At 45.4% G+C, this 16,056-nt stretch overlaps 1 protein-coding gene across 2 annotated transcripts; it reads left to right on the plus strand.

Annotated features, from left to right (window-relative positions):
• The first annotated feature begins 1,265 nt into the window (after positions 1-1,265).
• CLDN12 (claudin 12) lies at positions 1,266-11,190 on the plus strand. Of its 2 annotated transcripts, none has more exons than XM_014939678.1 (3): positions 1,266-1,398; positions 4,054-4,121; positions 7,149-11,190. In XM_014939678.1, exon 3 carries the CDS (start codon positions 7,171-7,173, stop codon positions 7,906-7,908), a length of 738 nt encoding a protein of 245 aa, XP_014795164.1. In that variant the 5' UTR covers positions 1,266-1,398; positions 4,054-4,121; positions 7,149-7,170; the 3' UTR covers positions 7,909-11,190. The 2 variants fall into 2 exon arrangements, with proteins under 2 accessions (XP_014795164.1, XP_014795165.1); XM_014939679.1 differs by lacking the exon at positions 1,266-1,398 and adding an exon at positions 2,012-2,093.
• The last annotated feature ends 4,866 nt before the right edge of the window (positions 11,191-16,056 follow it).

The following is a 16,056-nucleotide window of genomic DNA, read 5'->3' on the forward strand; positions in this document are numbered from 1 at the left end:
TTCCAGTGCCTCACCACCCTCATACTGAAGAGTTCCTTTCTGGTATCTAATCTAAAGCTACCATCTGTCAGTTTAAAACCATTACCTCTTGTCCTATCGCTATACTTAGCACCTTATTGGTGTTAAAGGGTCCTTTCCCATCTTTCCTGTAGGCCCCCTTCAGGTACTGGAAGGCCTTCTCTTCTCCAGGCTGAACAACCCCAACTCTCTCAGCCTGTCCTCACAGGAGAGGTGCTCCAGCCTCTGATCATCTTTGTGCTCCTCTGCTGGCCCCGTTCCAACACATCCATGTCCTTCTTGTGCTGAAGGCTCCCGAGCTGGACACAGTACTCCAGGAGAGCAGGCCAGAACCCCTTGACCTCCCCAACTGATGATGTGAGGGGCTTTCTGGGCTGTGAGCTGCCTTGTCACGTTGAGCTTCTCACTGACCAACACCCCCAAGTCCTTCCCCTCAGGGCTGCTCTCCAGCCATTCTCCACCCAACCTGTAGTTGTGCCTGGGATTGCCATGTCCTGTGTGCAGGACCTTGCCCTGGGCCTGGCTGAACTTTGTGAGGCTGGTAGGGCCCACCTCTCCAGCCTGCCAGGGTCCTCTGGATGTATCGGTTCTGATTTTCCTCTAATTTTACTGAGTTTGGGGCTAATGTATTTCACCAGAGCTAAGTATGGGCAGACAGTAATTTTTGATACTCCATTTATTTTGTAGTTGAAAATAACCATCTTTTTCGTCAGACTTCTTGAACACTGGTCTTAATCTCACACATAAATCGGGGTGGGGGGAAGTTTGAAACAAGAGCCATCCTGGCTTTATTTTAGCCATGTGTGAATGGGTAGGTGGGCTTCAGGGGTGAAGGGATAATGAGGGACGGATAATGAGGGACACTGAACTCGGCTCAGGGGCTGGGGGGACCGGCAGCTGAAGCCACTTTAATAGGCGAAGGAAAGAAGAATTTAAAAAAATATATGCAAAAGCAATCAAAGCAATGTCCGCCTGCCATCACCGGGCCGACACCCAGCCGCTCCCGCCGGTCCCTCCACCTGTCCTGCCGCCTACTGAGGGATGTACTGGAGGCACCGCCATCCCCGCCGCGGGGCTCCCTTCGCTACTGGCAGGCGCGACGCAGCGCTCGGCCCGGCCCCGCGGGGGAAGGGGGGGTAGTTGGGGTGTGCCGCGAGGGACGCTGGGAGTTGTAGTGCGCGGGCCGGTCTCGGGGCTGGCACTGCGCCGGCGCCGGACTACAACCCCACAACCCTCCGCGCGCCCTGCCGCTGGCCGCAGCCTCCCGAGAGGAGCGGAGGGGTTCCGGCAGCCGGAGGTGGGGTGGTGGGGCGGACGCGGTGCCTGTGCTGCGTGCCCCCGCGGTGCCTGTGCTGCGCGCCCCCGCGCCCTGACAGGAGGGTGAGCCGTGGGAGCGGGCCTGGGGCGCTGGGAGTTGGGGACGCGGCTCCCGGCCGTGAGGGGCTACCGCTGAGGGGGCTCCGCCGGCTCGGGCAGGTTGGGCGGGTGGGGGGTGGTGTCCGCGGCCCGGCCCGGTTTGGCCGCGCTGCCCCATCGGTCTGGGCTCGCAGCGCCGCCGCGTTGGGCTGAGGCGGCAGCGGGGAGGCCGGGCCTGCGCCGGGGGGAGCGTGTGCCTCGGCCCGGTGTCGTCTGGCTCTGCCGAATCGGTCGGTAAAATAATTACACCTACTGCATTTTTATTTTTTTTTCCTGAAACTCCTAATGTATTAGCCAGGAATGCTAGTTCTAATCCTTTACGCCTGGATTTAATGTTTAGTAGGGGTTTTGTGGAAGTTGGAGCCGTGTAGTTGCTGTCCAGAGAACGCTGGTGGCAGGGATCCTGTCCCAGGCACAGTTCTCCTCAGACAGGGCAGGTGGTGGGCTCCTCCGGCGGCCAGTTCTCCAAAACTTGTAATATTCTTTTAAACTGCTGACACTATTGTGGATAGCCTCAGAATGCATTTGTTTATAAATTGTGCTTACTGTGCACTCCCTCCTGCAGGGCGTTACGGAGCCGCGGTGGTTCCCGGACTATGGTCTCCTCAAGGCCATGCAAGGGGACAGAACTGGCTTTACACATCACTGAATTGTCTCTAGTAAACGCCTTTTTTATTTTTTATTTTTTGTAATTTGCTGCTTTTTTTAGCTTGTGGGCAGTTAATGATTTACCAGATTTTAACTATTTCAGCCAGTGTCTCTTGTTACAGCAACGTGGATCTTTAGAATAGGAGCTGTGGTAAAATCTGTCCCTGAAGTGGTATTAGGATGGGTAACTTGTGGATCAGATACAAGAGTCTTGAGTATTACAGCTATAAAATGCTTAGGATGTAAGAAGCTTGAGTCTATTATCAAAGGCAAGGGAAGGTTTCACCTGTGCTGGCCAAAGTGTGCTTTCTTCCCTTGGACAGCCAGTTCAGAAGTGGCTAGGGTCCCTAGTTATTCAGCATCAGCAGTTACAGAGAGTAACATCAGATGGACTAAACAGCTAGAGGAAGAGAGAAGAAGCTCTGTGTCTGCAGAAATGGAGGTCTTTCTGAGTTGGATATTGTTGAATATTCAGTACTGCCTCTGTATCTGTTTATTACGACAGCTGGTGGCCGTGTTTTCATCGTTTAATGGGAGTAACTTTTGGGCTGGGCACAGCTCCCTTTCTAACAGCTTTGTTTGCCAGTACTGTTTTTCTATTTAATTATGTTTGTTAGTGAGTACTGGCTGGTGTGACACACTAGGGTGTGACCTTGCAGAGGGACATCTGCGTGTTTACTTGAGCTTGGGTTGCTGCTAAATGCACAGAAAGCTTGAAAATTGCTCAGAAGTGTCGGTGAGTAAAAACAGCTGCTCTGAGCTGTGCAGTCATATGGGGTTTTTTTGAGTTCCACACTCAAAAATGGGCCGCTGCTTCTCCTCCAAATGCAGTTGAGTATGTTGACACTGATCTCTGCAGCCCTGCCTAGTTATTTTGCCCAAATTGCTGCATTTACTCATGGTGATGTTGGTTGGTTAATCTGGCAGTGGAAATCCAGTGGGATGCTTGATTTGATTGCCTCTGCATTCCCGTGCAATTGTATGCAATAGCATTCATATTCAAGGACTCCAGACTTGGAAATTTGTTTTCTTATTTAGTGAAAAATTTGAGTTCCATGAGTGTGTTCTGTAAGGTCTCTCTCTTGCCTAGATGGCTTGATAGAAGAATGTCTTTGATGTTGCCCCCAGGAGACTGTGCATATGTAAATGTTGTCATAGTATTTCAGGTTTTGCTATAGGTCACTTAGAATAAACTCTGTGTCTTTGTACGTGTTACTACAGCAAACTCACCTTTAGGTTGTAGCTCATAACAATCTCATAATGAGATGCTTGTAGGTCTGACACTGTCCAGTAGAAAAGTGATTTTCCTGTTATGAGCTGCAGAGCTGCTCTTGGGAGCAGAATTTGTGTGGATCCCAGATGTGGGTGTAAAGACAATCCACAAGAAGATCCTTTCTCTTCCTCTGGAAAAGCTGGACAGCCATTGAGAAGGCATCACCAGTACTTCCTGTCTTTCTTTTCCTTCAGGCCTTTGTGTAGAAGTCAGGAAGAAATAGAGAACAGCAAGTATAGAAACAGTTTAGAGTCTCTGTTTTGTTCTCTGACATAAAAAAATCATTGCACCCCTTCCTCCCTGCTGTTTAAGTGCAGCCTGGATCCTAACGTTAAATAATAATTTTCTATGACTTTATATGAATTTTTTTGCTAGACGCATAAATTGAGGGTGTGAACATCTCTGTGTGTTGGACCACTCATACAAAAGCGAGGTTTTTGCACCCTTATCTGCTTCATGAAGACAGAGATAGTAGATGGTAGATAGAAAGAGAACGTGTTCTGGGGAAAAATTCTGGGGGAACAAAAAAATAGTTTGAGTTTTGTTTTTTAAATAAGAGGAAATTGTAGAAAGGTGATGAAATTGGCCTGATGTAAGCATATCTGAGATGCCTTATTTCTGAATTACAGCGTAAACACTGTTGCTGGAATTGCACGAAACAAATGTGCTGTTGACTCTCTCCTCGTTCTGTTTCCTAGATCCAGTAACACCTTTCTTCCTACTTCTAAAAGTTACTACGGTTTCTCTTGATTTGGACACACAGGTGGTAAGTACATGTCTTAATTAAGACAACATCTATTTTGTTACTGTCTTGATCAGGGATCTGTAATTGATCTGTAAGCTGTAAGTACAGCTGTAAAGCTAGCAGTATTTACAAGATGGGACAAGTTTCCCCTGATGGGGGGATCATAGATGTCTTAGCTACAAATTCACTTTTCCTTGATAGCCTGTCATGGGAAAATGAGCTATTTTGTGTGTCTTTCTACCTCAAGAGAAGCACCAAGAATTTTTATTTAAAAAAAAAAAAAAAAGCAAACGAACAACAGTCACCTCAGCCCCCAAAACCAAATCCTATCACCAGCCATAAGAAAGAAACAAAACAACCCCAAACCAATCAACACCCAAAAAACAACAAAAAAACCCAATCAAAAAAATGCCTTTAGTGAATCTACCAGGAATGGTCGGCAAAAACAAGGTGTACAGGGTGGCCTAAACACACCTGGCAACCACAGGATGAACTAGAGACTAAAGTCTTGTGTCCATGTGAATGGTACAGCAGAGGTAATAGAAAAATACAAATCTTCCCATGCTGTCCCAAGTCTTGGCTGCATAGTCCTTGTCATAGCTCTACTTTGATATAGCACAGGTGTTTTCTTCACCCTCCTGTATTACAAAATGTGGGTGAACCTCACATCACTTTTTGCCCACTCTGCCCAGGTTTTCATCATCTACTATTGAAAATTACTTTGCAGAAACAGTGGGTTTCTGAAAATGATTAGTCTTGTGCTTATTCCAGCTGCTTTTGGCAGAGCTCTATCTGAGAGCATTCCCTGCCTGCATGGAAGTTTTATCCCGCCAAAGGCAAACTCTTTATGGAAACGTATCGAGCTTGAGGAGAACAAAATTTGATGCTATATTAGATCTAAGCCTATTTGTTATAGTTCTGTTTCCTTCCAAGTTGATTGTGTTGATCTTTGTCACAGGCATAGTGATTAACTTCACTCATAAGAGAGAAGTAGTTAAATATTTATTAATATAAAACAGTGATTTAATGAAGTTAGTAGTGAGTGTGATAGTGTTTTGTGACATTTGATGGCAAGGTACGCTTGGTTATTTACTGCAGAGAGGACAGGGTGAGAGAAGCTGTCAGGGAGTCAGGAGGTTCAGAAAGGACCCCTCGGCTTCCTAAACCCCTTCTCAGAGAGGAGTCTGGGTGCGGCTGGATCCAATCCCAGTCCCAGACTTGGCCAGCGGTTTATGTCTAAAGGATTATATATGCACAATCCATCCTTTGTGTCACTTAGCTAAGATTTGGAAGTTCAGCATGCTATTAACCACTTACTGAGAATCTGTTGTGGCAAGGAATCTCTAAACCTCAAGGAGTAACGTCACCTTAAGCGAGTGTCCCTACTCCAGGGGAGATCCTGGCGTGCAGCCACAGAATATTCATGGTTGGAAGGGACCTTTGAGATCATTGAGCTGCTGCCATGCAGGAGAGCTCAAAGGGCTCTTGGGCTGTCCACTATTCATAGAGTAAGATAATTGACCTATAGTCATATTCTCATGGGAACAAAATATCTAGGTCCCCACTACAGGCTGTTTGGCTGTGTTGCCAGCCGTCCCCCAAAGGTGCAGCTCATCACAGCTCCCACTGAGGGTTATGGCTGGAGCAGGAGCCCGGGGGGAGGAGCACACTGAACCTTACGGAAGCTGGGGTTAAGCATAATATAAAATCAGTTATGGTGGAAATAAGTTTTGAGTCCCCCTACCTTGGGAGTATTCTATTAATGACCCTCGCTGTCAGAAAAGGTTACTGTCATGAGAACAGTAGCATGCCTACACTCAGATATTCTTAGTGAAAATATAATGCCATCTTTTGGATGAATAAGGCGCATTCTTAGCATAAATGTCATCATTATTTCTTTCCAGCATTTCTTCTTCAAAAGAGTGTGATTGGCAGTAGAACTTCTGCTACCTAAAGAATTGTTTTGTGACTTTAGAGAAATAAGCACAATGGAAGAAATTTCACTATGAGTTTATGACTTAATGGCTCTCAGTGAGAATTTTCAAAGTATCTGCTGATTTTTAGGTACTATAATTTTTAGTGTTCTGCTTCAAGTACACTCTGGGGTGGATGCTCAGTGCCTATTACACATTAGGCCTCTTTAAAGTATATCAAGCGTCCAGAGATGGGATTGCTCAAATTAATGAGTCTTTTTTTGTTTTGGAAATTTTATTTTTTTTCAAGACTCATCATTCAGACTTTCCTAGGATACCTGCAGGCAAGAGGCTGTGTTAGGTACACAGACAGTGGTTGAACTGAAAAGGAAGTAGTAGTCTTTAACTCGTCCTTTGAAGAAGGAAATGGGAAAGCTGAAAAGCCCTGTTTTCTGGAATTGTTCATGTGCTTGGACAGCTGGTTTTGAAAGGCGGAAGTAGTATGGAAAAACTGTTAATCGCTTTTGAAAAAAATCATAGTAAATTACTCAAAGGCATGCACATTCCCTACTAGCTCGCAGCTCTCATCAACAACTTGGCGTATGTGAAATGGGGATAACTGCCTCTTTGTGCTTTCCTTGTCCAGTCTAATGATGCTGGTTTTGAGCAGCTCCTTTTAGGCAGGCAGCAGTGTGGTAGGACTGAACACACTCTCTGATTGTGACGTCTGGGCTAAAGAAAGAGACCTTCCCATTGAGGCAAGGGGAACTTCTGAAATCACACCCGCTCACTGAGGCACCTTCTCCACTCGTGCTCTGCCAAAGTCTGTGCAGTGACACAAGGTGAAAAGCTGTGTGTTAAAGTGCTCTTTTTCCGTCTTCAGCACAGTGAATTTAGCACTCTGTCAGCTGAGCAATCATAACAGTCTGTAATAATCTGAGGTTTCATTAAAGTGTGAACTCGGTAGCGTTGCCTCCACCTAAGTGTGTAAGGCAAAGAAGGTGCCAGAGAGTTACTGTCTACCAGCTACCAGACCAGATTATTAACCTGGCACAAGTCAACTATAGTTGGTCCTATGTCCATGAACTTTCACCCAGTGACTTTTATTTTTTAAAATTTTTCTTTTTAATTATAGGAAACTACTTCGGTGGGCAAGAATGGGCTGCCGGGATGTTCATGCAGCAACAGTACTGGCCTTCCTCAGTGGCACAGCCTCAGTAGCTGGACTCCTTGCAGCAGTTCTGCTTCCCAACTGGAGGCAAATGAGACTGTACACGTTCAACAAGAACGAGAGGAATGTGACTGTGTACACGGGACTGTGGATTAAGTGTGCTCGCTTTGATGGGAGCAGGGACTGTGTGATCTATGACCCGCAGTGGTACACTGCTGTCGATCAGCTGGATTTGCGCGTTCTCCAGTTTGCCCTTCCACTGAGTATGTTAACTGCTGTCTCTGCTCTGTTCCTCTGCTTGATTGGCATGTGTAACACGGCCTTCGTATCCACCGTGCCAAACATCAAGTTGGCCAAATGCCTGGTGAACAGTGCGGGCTGCCATCTCGTGGCTGGCCTCTTGTTCCTGCTTGCCTGTGCCATTTGTCTCACTCCGTCCATCTGGGTCATTTTTTATAACAATTACCTGAACAGAAAGTACGAGCCTGTCTTTAGCTTTGACATCTCTGTATTCATTGCCATCGCCAGCGCCGGCGGTTTGTTTTTCACGTCTGTTCTGCTGTGTCTGTGGTACTGCGCGTGCAAAAGCCTGCCTTCTCCTTTCTGGCAGCCCCTCTACACCCATGCCCCTAGCATGCACAGCTATGCCTCGCAGCCGTACTCTGCACGCTCTCGCCTCTCTGCCCTAGAGATTGACATTCCTGTTGTGACACACGCATCCTAAGAACACGCTCTTGGAAGCCAAGGTCTTGTGCTCGTTTGAGCCGTGGGAGTCGCGGCTTGGCTCTCTCTGCCGCCTTGCACCGAGCAGCATCATTTTTTAGGTCAAGTTTTCCAGGGTGAAAGGAATGGAGACCTGAGTTCAGCAAGTCCATTGCTGTTCTCGTGTGTTACTTTCTGACCAACTTATTTTATTTTTTTTTTTTAACTTTGAACTCACTACAGACAAACTTGCTGCTAATGCTGGGACAGTACACTAACAGTAGTATTCATTCGTCCTTCCACGAACTGAGATTAAAGCAGGTTTGAAACTCTTTGCTACTTTGATAAGCTATTATTAGGTTCTGAAAGAGCTACATAGGTGGAGCCTAGCACCCATGCATTATCCAAATGCAGGCAGTGGGACTGGGTGCAGGGGTTTCCTCGAGTTTCTCATTCATCTAGACACACGTGTTTTAAGATGTGATGTCTGGGAGGGGTATTTGGCAGACTAATTCAGTTCTGTACCACTGTTCTTTGTTTTCCACTGCACACAAAAAGCTACCTGATTATGAACTGCAATAGCATTAGGCTCAAATTACCCTATATTTTCAAAGTAGCTATCAGAGGAAGAAAACCTGATTTAACTAATAATGTTCTTCTGTACTGTAATAGCATTTTGTGACTTACTGGGGGCTAGAAACTTTCGTGAATTTTATTTCTGGTCTTTTTTTCATGTCAGTAAATTCACTAGATTATTTTGTGATAAAAAAAAAAAACACTTGTATTTAAAAATTCTGTTTAGGAGCTCGAATATTTTATTTGAATGCCTCTTAAAGACGGATTTTCAAGTAGGCTTTAAATCACTATTCAGTTCTGGAGAGAAATGTCACTTGCTACAAAATGGATTAAGAAAACCATGAAGAATTCCGAAGGCTATGAAAGACTCTTTTGGAACACTGTACACAGACTATAACAACACCTCTCTAGTAAGGGGATTATAACCCTGCGGAGAGATTTTAAAATCTAGATTGTTTGGGGTTTTTTTAATGTATATACAAGTAACTGTGAACTTGTGTATTTTCCAGAGTTGATCTTTTTTTGGTTGTTGGACTTTTAATGCTGTAACTTATTTAATTACTGATTAAGACTTAACCTTTTCCGCCTTATTCTTCAACACCTTTCAACTTGAGCTATTTTAAAATCCAGTTATTTCCTGTGCTGCCACCTCACAGCTGGAGAAAGTTTCCCTTTCCTATTTTCTGTAAGACAAGGTTTTGAATAACTTGAGAGCTTCACCTTGTAGCTTTATAAGGATGAGAAGGGATTATAAATTTCCAACGTGGGATGTCTTTAAATATTTTTTTTTCTTTCTAAAACGCAGAGTGGCTCAGCCCTAAGGATCAAAGCTTTTCAATATGGGCTTTGAAATTACTTGGAAATTTGATAACAGTGAGTTGAAGAGTGTTGCTGTTAAGTATTTGACTTGCTCAGGTCTTGACAAATTGAGATCTTGTGTTTAAGATGTCATTCCAGTAAGGAAAGTTATTTTAATTGGTGGCATTCTGGAGTTTAGTGGATAATTGTAATTCATTAATCCCAGAACAAATTTGCTTTGCTAAAAAATCAAATTGAGTTTGTCCTTTAATTCTAGTTCTGCAAACTCCTCCAAGCTCCTGAAAATCAGTTTGTTTCCTTTTCTTTGCATTAGAAATAGGAGCAGATGCTGTGCTGGGCAAATCTTGTTCTATTGCACTCTTGCAGTAAGTGTATATTAAGAGGAATCATTTGGGGTTTGCTGGGAAGCCTTGGACTTGAGTGGGCTCGGACTTCAGCCTCCTTTGGGAGAAGCTGAGCTCTGTCCTAAATTCCCAGCCTGATCAGTACAGCGAGAGGCGTTTTAGGCAGACTGCTTCAGCAGCCTGCAGAGGCTGTTAATTCCTTAACAGCCTAACGAATTAACACTGTAGATGATAAAGAATACTTAAAGAGATAGGCCTCTAAAGTTACATGAATTTAATACCCTCTTAGGCTTACAAGGTATGATGTTAGATGAAGTATCTTTTTTTGTTTTTCTTTTAATCAGATCATGACTTGTATGGGCTTGCATGTACTTATGTGTTCTAATCCCATTTTTTTTTTCTTTAAAATTGAATTTTGCTTTTCAGTTACTCTGGTTGTCCAACCTTAGTACTGTTGCTGTTCCAGCTGCCCACATGCAGCCCATGCGCTTTGTCAGCTCAAAGCAAAGGGACCACTGACTGGTTTGTGATTCCACGTCAGGCTGTTTCCCCATCACTCCCGTGTCTTTTCCTCTTTGTGCCTTGCTGAAGTTATGAGTAGGCCAGTAAATGTTAGTTTTCATTCAGCATCTGGTATGGTTTTTGAACCTGAATTTACGAAGCATTTTGATCATTTTGGAGGGATGATGGATACATCTCTGTGACTATAAAAGGAGCTGAATCTTCAACCTCTCCAGAGCAAGAAGGGCAGCCTGGCAAACCAGTGTTTCCTATTGAGAGTAAATGCAGCCAGTGTTTTGTCTGTGTACTTTAAATAGCAGATGTCTCTGACAGCTCTTTCGTGTTCTGACTTTGATTTTTATGCACTGAACTTTCAATCAGTATTTGCTGCTGCCTAAGCTGATATCTTGTTGCTTTGCAATTTGTGTCTTCAGACATCTGAGATGGATCTGTGTTACTAGAAGCGGGGATCCAAAAGTAGTGGATTCCAGGTTTCAGTGAAGGTCATCTTTACGAATAAGACCGTTGCATCGTGTCGTATCACCAAAGCACAGCGGGGTTTCCTTCAACAGTGCTGTTAGTGGGAGTTTCTGCTGGATCCTAAGTGAAATGAACTGGAAATGCTGTGCTGTATTTCTTCTTCCTTACAGAGGAGGTGGCCAGCCTGTGACCTTTGAGCCGAGTTCCCCCTAGCATTTCTCGTGCCAATGTTACCGTCCTGCCTCGGCAGGGCTCGGGGTGACAGGTCTCCTGGGATCTGGGGAGAAGAACACCTGTATCCGTGCCTGGGCAGAGCTGCTGTGGAGCAGGTGGCACTTCTTCTTCTGACCAGCTGCTCCCTCCCGGGCACGTCACGGTGTGGGACAGGGGCTCTGTGTCTTCAGCACAGGAAGGTTTTAATTTGCCGCTCGTGCAGTCAAAGGTTGGGTGCTCTGGGATTACAGGAATCTCTATTTTTTTCTAGTAATTCCCGTCCGACTTTTTAAGTTGTGTTTAATTACAGTGTTGGTTCTTTTTATGGGAAACAGAAGATATGTATTTTTAATAAAACATTCTCATACAGATGCAGTTTATTTTGATTAATTTTTATGGAAAACAGAAAAAGACTTTACCTGGTTTGGTGTTGATCACCAGACTTGCCAGATTGTTTCATATGCCTTAACAGGTGTAAAATACGTTGTGTGTACTGCGCTTTAGCTCCTTAATTTTATAGGACTGCAGCTTTAAACAAAACAAAAAAACCTCCAAAAAGCCTAGGTCAGCCCCCTTCTGCCCCCTTCTGAAAGCTTGGCTGTATTTCCCTATTTCCCTTTATTTTCATTGTAAGCTAGTCCTAAGAAGTTATAGGAGTCTTTTTTCCTTGATAAGGAGGAGAGTGATTTCCCTTCACCTAGAGGGTTCCCTTTCCCCAGCTGGAGGCCAGGGTCTGGTTCAGCCCCAGGCCGCCTAGGTCAGCCCCCTTCTGCCCCCTTCTGAAAGCTTGGCTGTTATTTATAATTTCCCTTTATTTTCATTGTAAGCTAGTCCTAAGAAGTTATAGGAGTCCTTTTTCCTTGATAAGGAGGAGAGTGATTTCCCTTCACCTAGAGGGTTCCCTTTCCCCAGCTGGAGGCCAGGGTCTGGTTCAGCCCCAGGCAGAGCCAAAGCCTGTGTGTGCCGTGGAAGGAGCGGGGTCCTTGCCCACAGCCCTGTCTCTTCCCTGGGTCAGCCCTGGCTCACACAGTGCCACTCGCTGACGCCGCTGAAAACTTCCATCTGGGGTTAGTTTTCCCCCAGACTGATAGGGTTTGCATCACACGAGGCAGTGGTGGCATCAGCCGCCCCCTGCCCTCCCACCTCTGCCGTGCTGTCAGCTGGAGAACCACTGTGGATCAATGTTCAACCGTTAACCCAACGCTGACAAACCCACCACCAGACCACGTCCCTCAGCACTGCATCTCCACCTCTTCAATACCCCCAGGGATGGGGATTCAACCACTTCCCCGGGCAGCCTCTTCCCAAGTCTGACAACCCTTTTGGTGAAGAAATTTTTCCTAATCTCCATCCTAAACCTCCCCTGGTGCAACTTGAGGCTGTTTCCTCTTGTCCCATCGCCTGTGACTTGGGAGAAGAGACCGACCCCTGCCTCTCTACACCCTCCTTTCAGGGAGTTGGAGAGAGCCAGAAGGTCTCCCCTCAGCCTCCTCTTCTCCAGGCTGAACACCCCCAGCTCCCTCAGCCTCTCCTCACAAGACTTGTGCTCCAGACCCCTCACCAGCTCTGTTGCCCTTCTCTGGACCTGCTCCAGCACCTCAATGTTTCTAGTGAGGGGCCCAAAACCAAACACAATACTGGAGGTGCAGCCTTGCCAGGGCTGAGGGACATGGCTTCCCCAGCCCTGGTGGCCACACTGACACAGGCTCAGTGGCTGATGCCCGTGTGATGCCCGTGTGCCTCACTTGAGAAGCCATCTGAGAGCCATCATTCTCTCGGGATCTCAGCACTGATCTGCTTGGAGCTCCTGCAGGGTATCTTGAACACTGGGCAAAAGAGAATTTGTCGGGACTAGGTTTCACTACTCACCGTAAGATTCAAACACATCACAGAGACTTTTTGGTTTAAAATACAGGAAAAAACCTCAAAAAGGTCTTATTACGTAACATGAAAACAGCATAGTTTGATGAAACACGCCTCTGAGGTGCTTGTGTCTGCAGACTGATGTACAAAACACCCCGCAGCTTTTGGGTTTGAGACTCAAGTCAGCTAAGTAAATTACCATTCCTTAAGAAGAAAGGTTGTTTTTGACAGTTTCTCTCCCTAGAAAATTGTCCTTTTCTTCTAAGACCCTTTCTATGCACCATAGCTGTCTGTTTCATGGGCAGCCCCATTCCCAAAAAAATTTCAGGCTCTCCTCCCTGCTTTCCTAGCCTGGGCATGTCAGTTCTCTGGGTCCAGCTTTCCACAGCAGCCCTCCAGGAGGCATCTTTTACCAGACAATGTCTCTCGGGTGCCACCTCCTTATTTTTGCAGGGCACCAGAGCTGGCATGAGGGTCTGTAGAGGCTTCTATAAGGTCTCTCATAGACAACACAGCCTATGATTGACTTTGCTTGAATATTATTGTAAATGAGCAAACTAACGTTGATCATGCTTCCTGGGTTAATCCTGGAAATTATTTTTTCTCACAGCTATTTTTACAATGTTTTGCATTTCATTTTGTTATTGATAATTGTCTACTGTAGCAATGTAACACCTTTTCTTTGGTTTATTTCCATGCCCAGCTGTCACATCTTTTTCCTAACAGGAATAAATGCAGACTCCTAATAGCTGAAGTTTCAAGCTTCAAGCTCACGAGTTTTCTTAAGCTCTTAAACTTTTCTATGTGGCTTGAAGTGATTATCATATTTCCTGAAAATTTGTGTGTGTCCAACCACCATGCATTTTGTGTCCCTTGCTGGATAAGTGCCCAACTGTGACTGAACAGAAGGAGGGAGAGCACAGCAGAAGGCAGGACTTCCTTTTCCGTTGGCAAAGGCATGGAGGAAAACACCTGAAATTTGGCCATCAGGTTTGAACTGAAAATCCCTATTGGGTATATGATCCAGCAGTAAACAAATCTGTCACCCACTGTTTAGAAGGAAATTATCTGTAAATGAAAACAAGGATTTGATCATTTGAAAATGTCTGGTGTGTAAAGGCAGACATTTGTAAACTTCTGAATACTCAACATCACAGATAAGGGGGTTTGGGCAGGATGTTGTGTCCACTGGAACACTTGCTACTACTTTGTGAAACAACAGATCTCTGCTGTGGATAATGCAGGTGAGTCTGTACTGTGAAACTTAGTAACACAGTAATTAACACCAGCTTCCCTCTATCTTAAGTTCTTCAGAGGAGCAAGATACAAGTAATTGCTGCAGTCAAGATTACAGGTTAAGTAATTCTGGGATATGTGCTGGAATGATATATTCCTATTTTTACTATAGGAATTTTATATCACGTGATAGAAGAATAGAAAGGATTCCTTTTCTGTGACAGTGTAGAATGGGTATGGCACGAAAATCCTGGAAAATAACTAGGTACAGATACAATTTCTTCTTAATTAGCCTGAATTAAGCTGATGGAGGGGGGAAGACGGGTCAATGCTACAGCAAGATGTTTTGGTATTAGTGTTCTTGAATTGCCACAGTTGAGTCAAAAAGCAAATTATATTAGCACTTGATATTGAAAATAATCAGAACAGAGATATGCAAGATGCCAGTACTACAGTCCTTCCAAAGGTAGACAGCATTCCGAACCAAATCCCAATCTGCGGCTGGGGCAAGAAAAGCTGAAGTGCTGACAAGCCAGGAAACACACAGTACCAAGAAAAAGTGTCCAACTGAGACGGTATGTTAACTCATATGATATAGATTGTGAAATGCCAAGAGACAATCTGGTCCCCTCACAGCTCAGAAAATGGACTAAATAAGAGCAGCTGAGTGGGTAAGTACTTCTCCCATACTTTGGCATTAAATTGTTACCTGATCTTTATCATTTTTAAGAAAAGAAATCTTTCAGAAGTTAGATAAGGCCTGGGAAATAGCAGCCAAGGGATATTTTCTGTCAGTTTGTTAAGCCAATATCTTAAATGAAGTAGAGTTACTAATTGCTGGAATGCTACAGGACCCTTCTGGTTTTTGGAGCTGTTTTGTGACTCTCCTGTTTACCCTGCCCCACTGACTGTAGCTCTACCATGTCTCTCTTGCTCCAGCTATGGCTGAGGGGATGTAATAAGGCAAAGCCAATAGTAAATACAAACTAGCAATTAAGTCTCATTACATGAATTCATTCTGGGGAAAAAAAAAAAGCAGAATCTTGGGAAGAGATTTCTCTAGAGAGCAAACCAGCGTGATCTGCCAGGAAAAGGGAAAGCCTGTGTCCAGTTAAACCATAAGACAGAAGGCAACCCACGGGGAATCACGAGTTGCCTATCTCATTCCACATCTGGATGAATGCTGTTCAGCATGGTTTTCGATTACAGAGGTGCTGTGGCAAGAGCTGTGGAATTACAGTTTTGTGTGAGACATACAGATGAAAGTCAGGTTACCCTTTGGTTGTAATTGTAGTGGTGTTGGGTCTTAGGGATGTCCCTGTGTCCACACTTACTGTGCTAAACTCATTAACCCCCTGGGTGTTCCGTGAACCCCTCAGCCAGTCCCTGCACAGAAGGGACACTCAACTGAGCAAAGACAAGGTGACAGACCCAGCTCCTCACCATCTCCACAACAAAGGATTTGACTAACTTTAGCAGGAGATCATCAGGTGTGGATTTCAGACAGTTCAAAGGATTGCTCCCAGGCAGCTCCTGCAGCGCCAAGACAAATTGCTGTGCTCATTTGACATGGTGGGTGAGGAATCTGGCCCTTCCAGAGACCCCAGGTAGTTCCTGCTGTAGAGCTGACCAGAGTGCACGCAATAAGATGCTTGTAAACAGTCTGTAGGGAATGTTCCTGTTGACGCAGAAATGGTCACGCAGGATAGTCTTTTTGTATATAGTTAACATGATAAGATGTTTTAGTTTCAAATAATCTATAGCAGTGGGTAATGCATGGGCTGAGGTAGTGGCACAGGATGAGGGGCCAGCGGGGGTGTGAGAAGTGGTTCAGGGGAGCCTGGTCTGGGGCAGCGCCCCGCGTCGCTGCTGAGGCTGCACCCAGCCAGCTCGCCGGGGAGACGGGCCCCATCCCTGGAGGGGTTCAAGGCCAGGCTGGATGGGGCTTGGAGCAACCTGGGCTAGTGGGAGGTGTCCCTGCCCAGGGCAGGGGGGTTGGAAATCCATGATCTTTGAGGTCCCTTCCAACCCAAACCATTCTATGATTCTATGTGAGCAACACCCCTGCCAAAGGTCTCCATCACTGTGTTTCTTAAACAAACACTGTTCATTTTTTGTGCAACATCGCTCAGCCAAAA

This window comes from Calidris pugnax, unplaced genomic scaffold (assembly GCF_001431845.1).
Source record: "Calidris pugnax isolate Ruff unplaced genomic scaffold, ASM143184v1 scaffold101, whole genome shotgun sequence".
In the NCBI taxonomy this organism is placed as follows: Eukaryota; Metazoa; Chordata; class Aves; order Charadriiformes; family Scolopacidae; genus Calidris; species Calidris pugnax.

Bases quoted from the DNA above. Each gene is read 5' to 3' on its own strand.
- CLDN12 (XM_014939678.1), top strand. From the start codon at position 7,171: ATGGGCTGCCGGGATGTTCATGCAGCAACAGTACTGGCCTTCCTCAGT.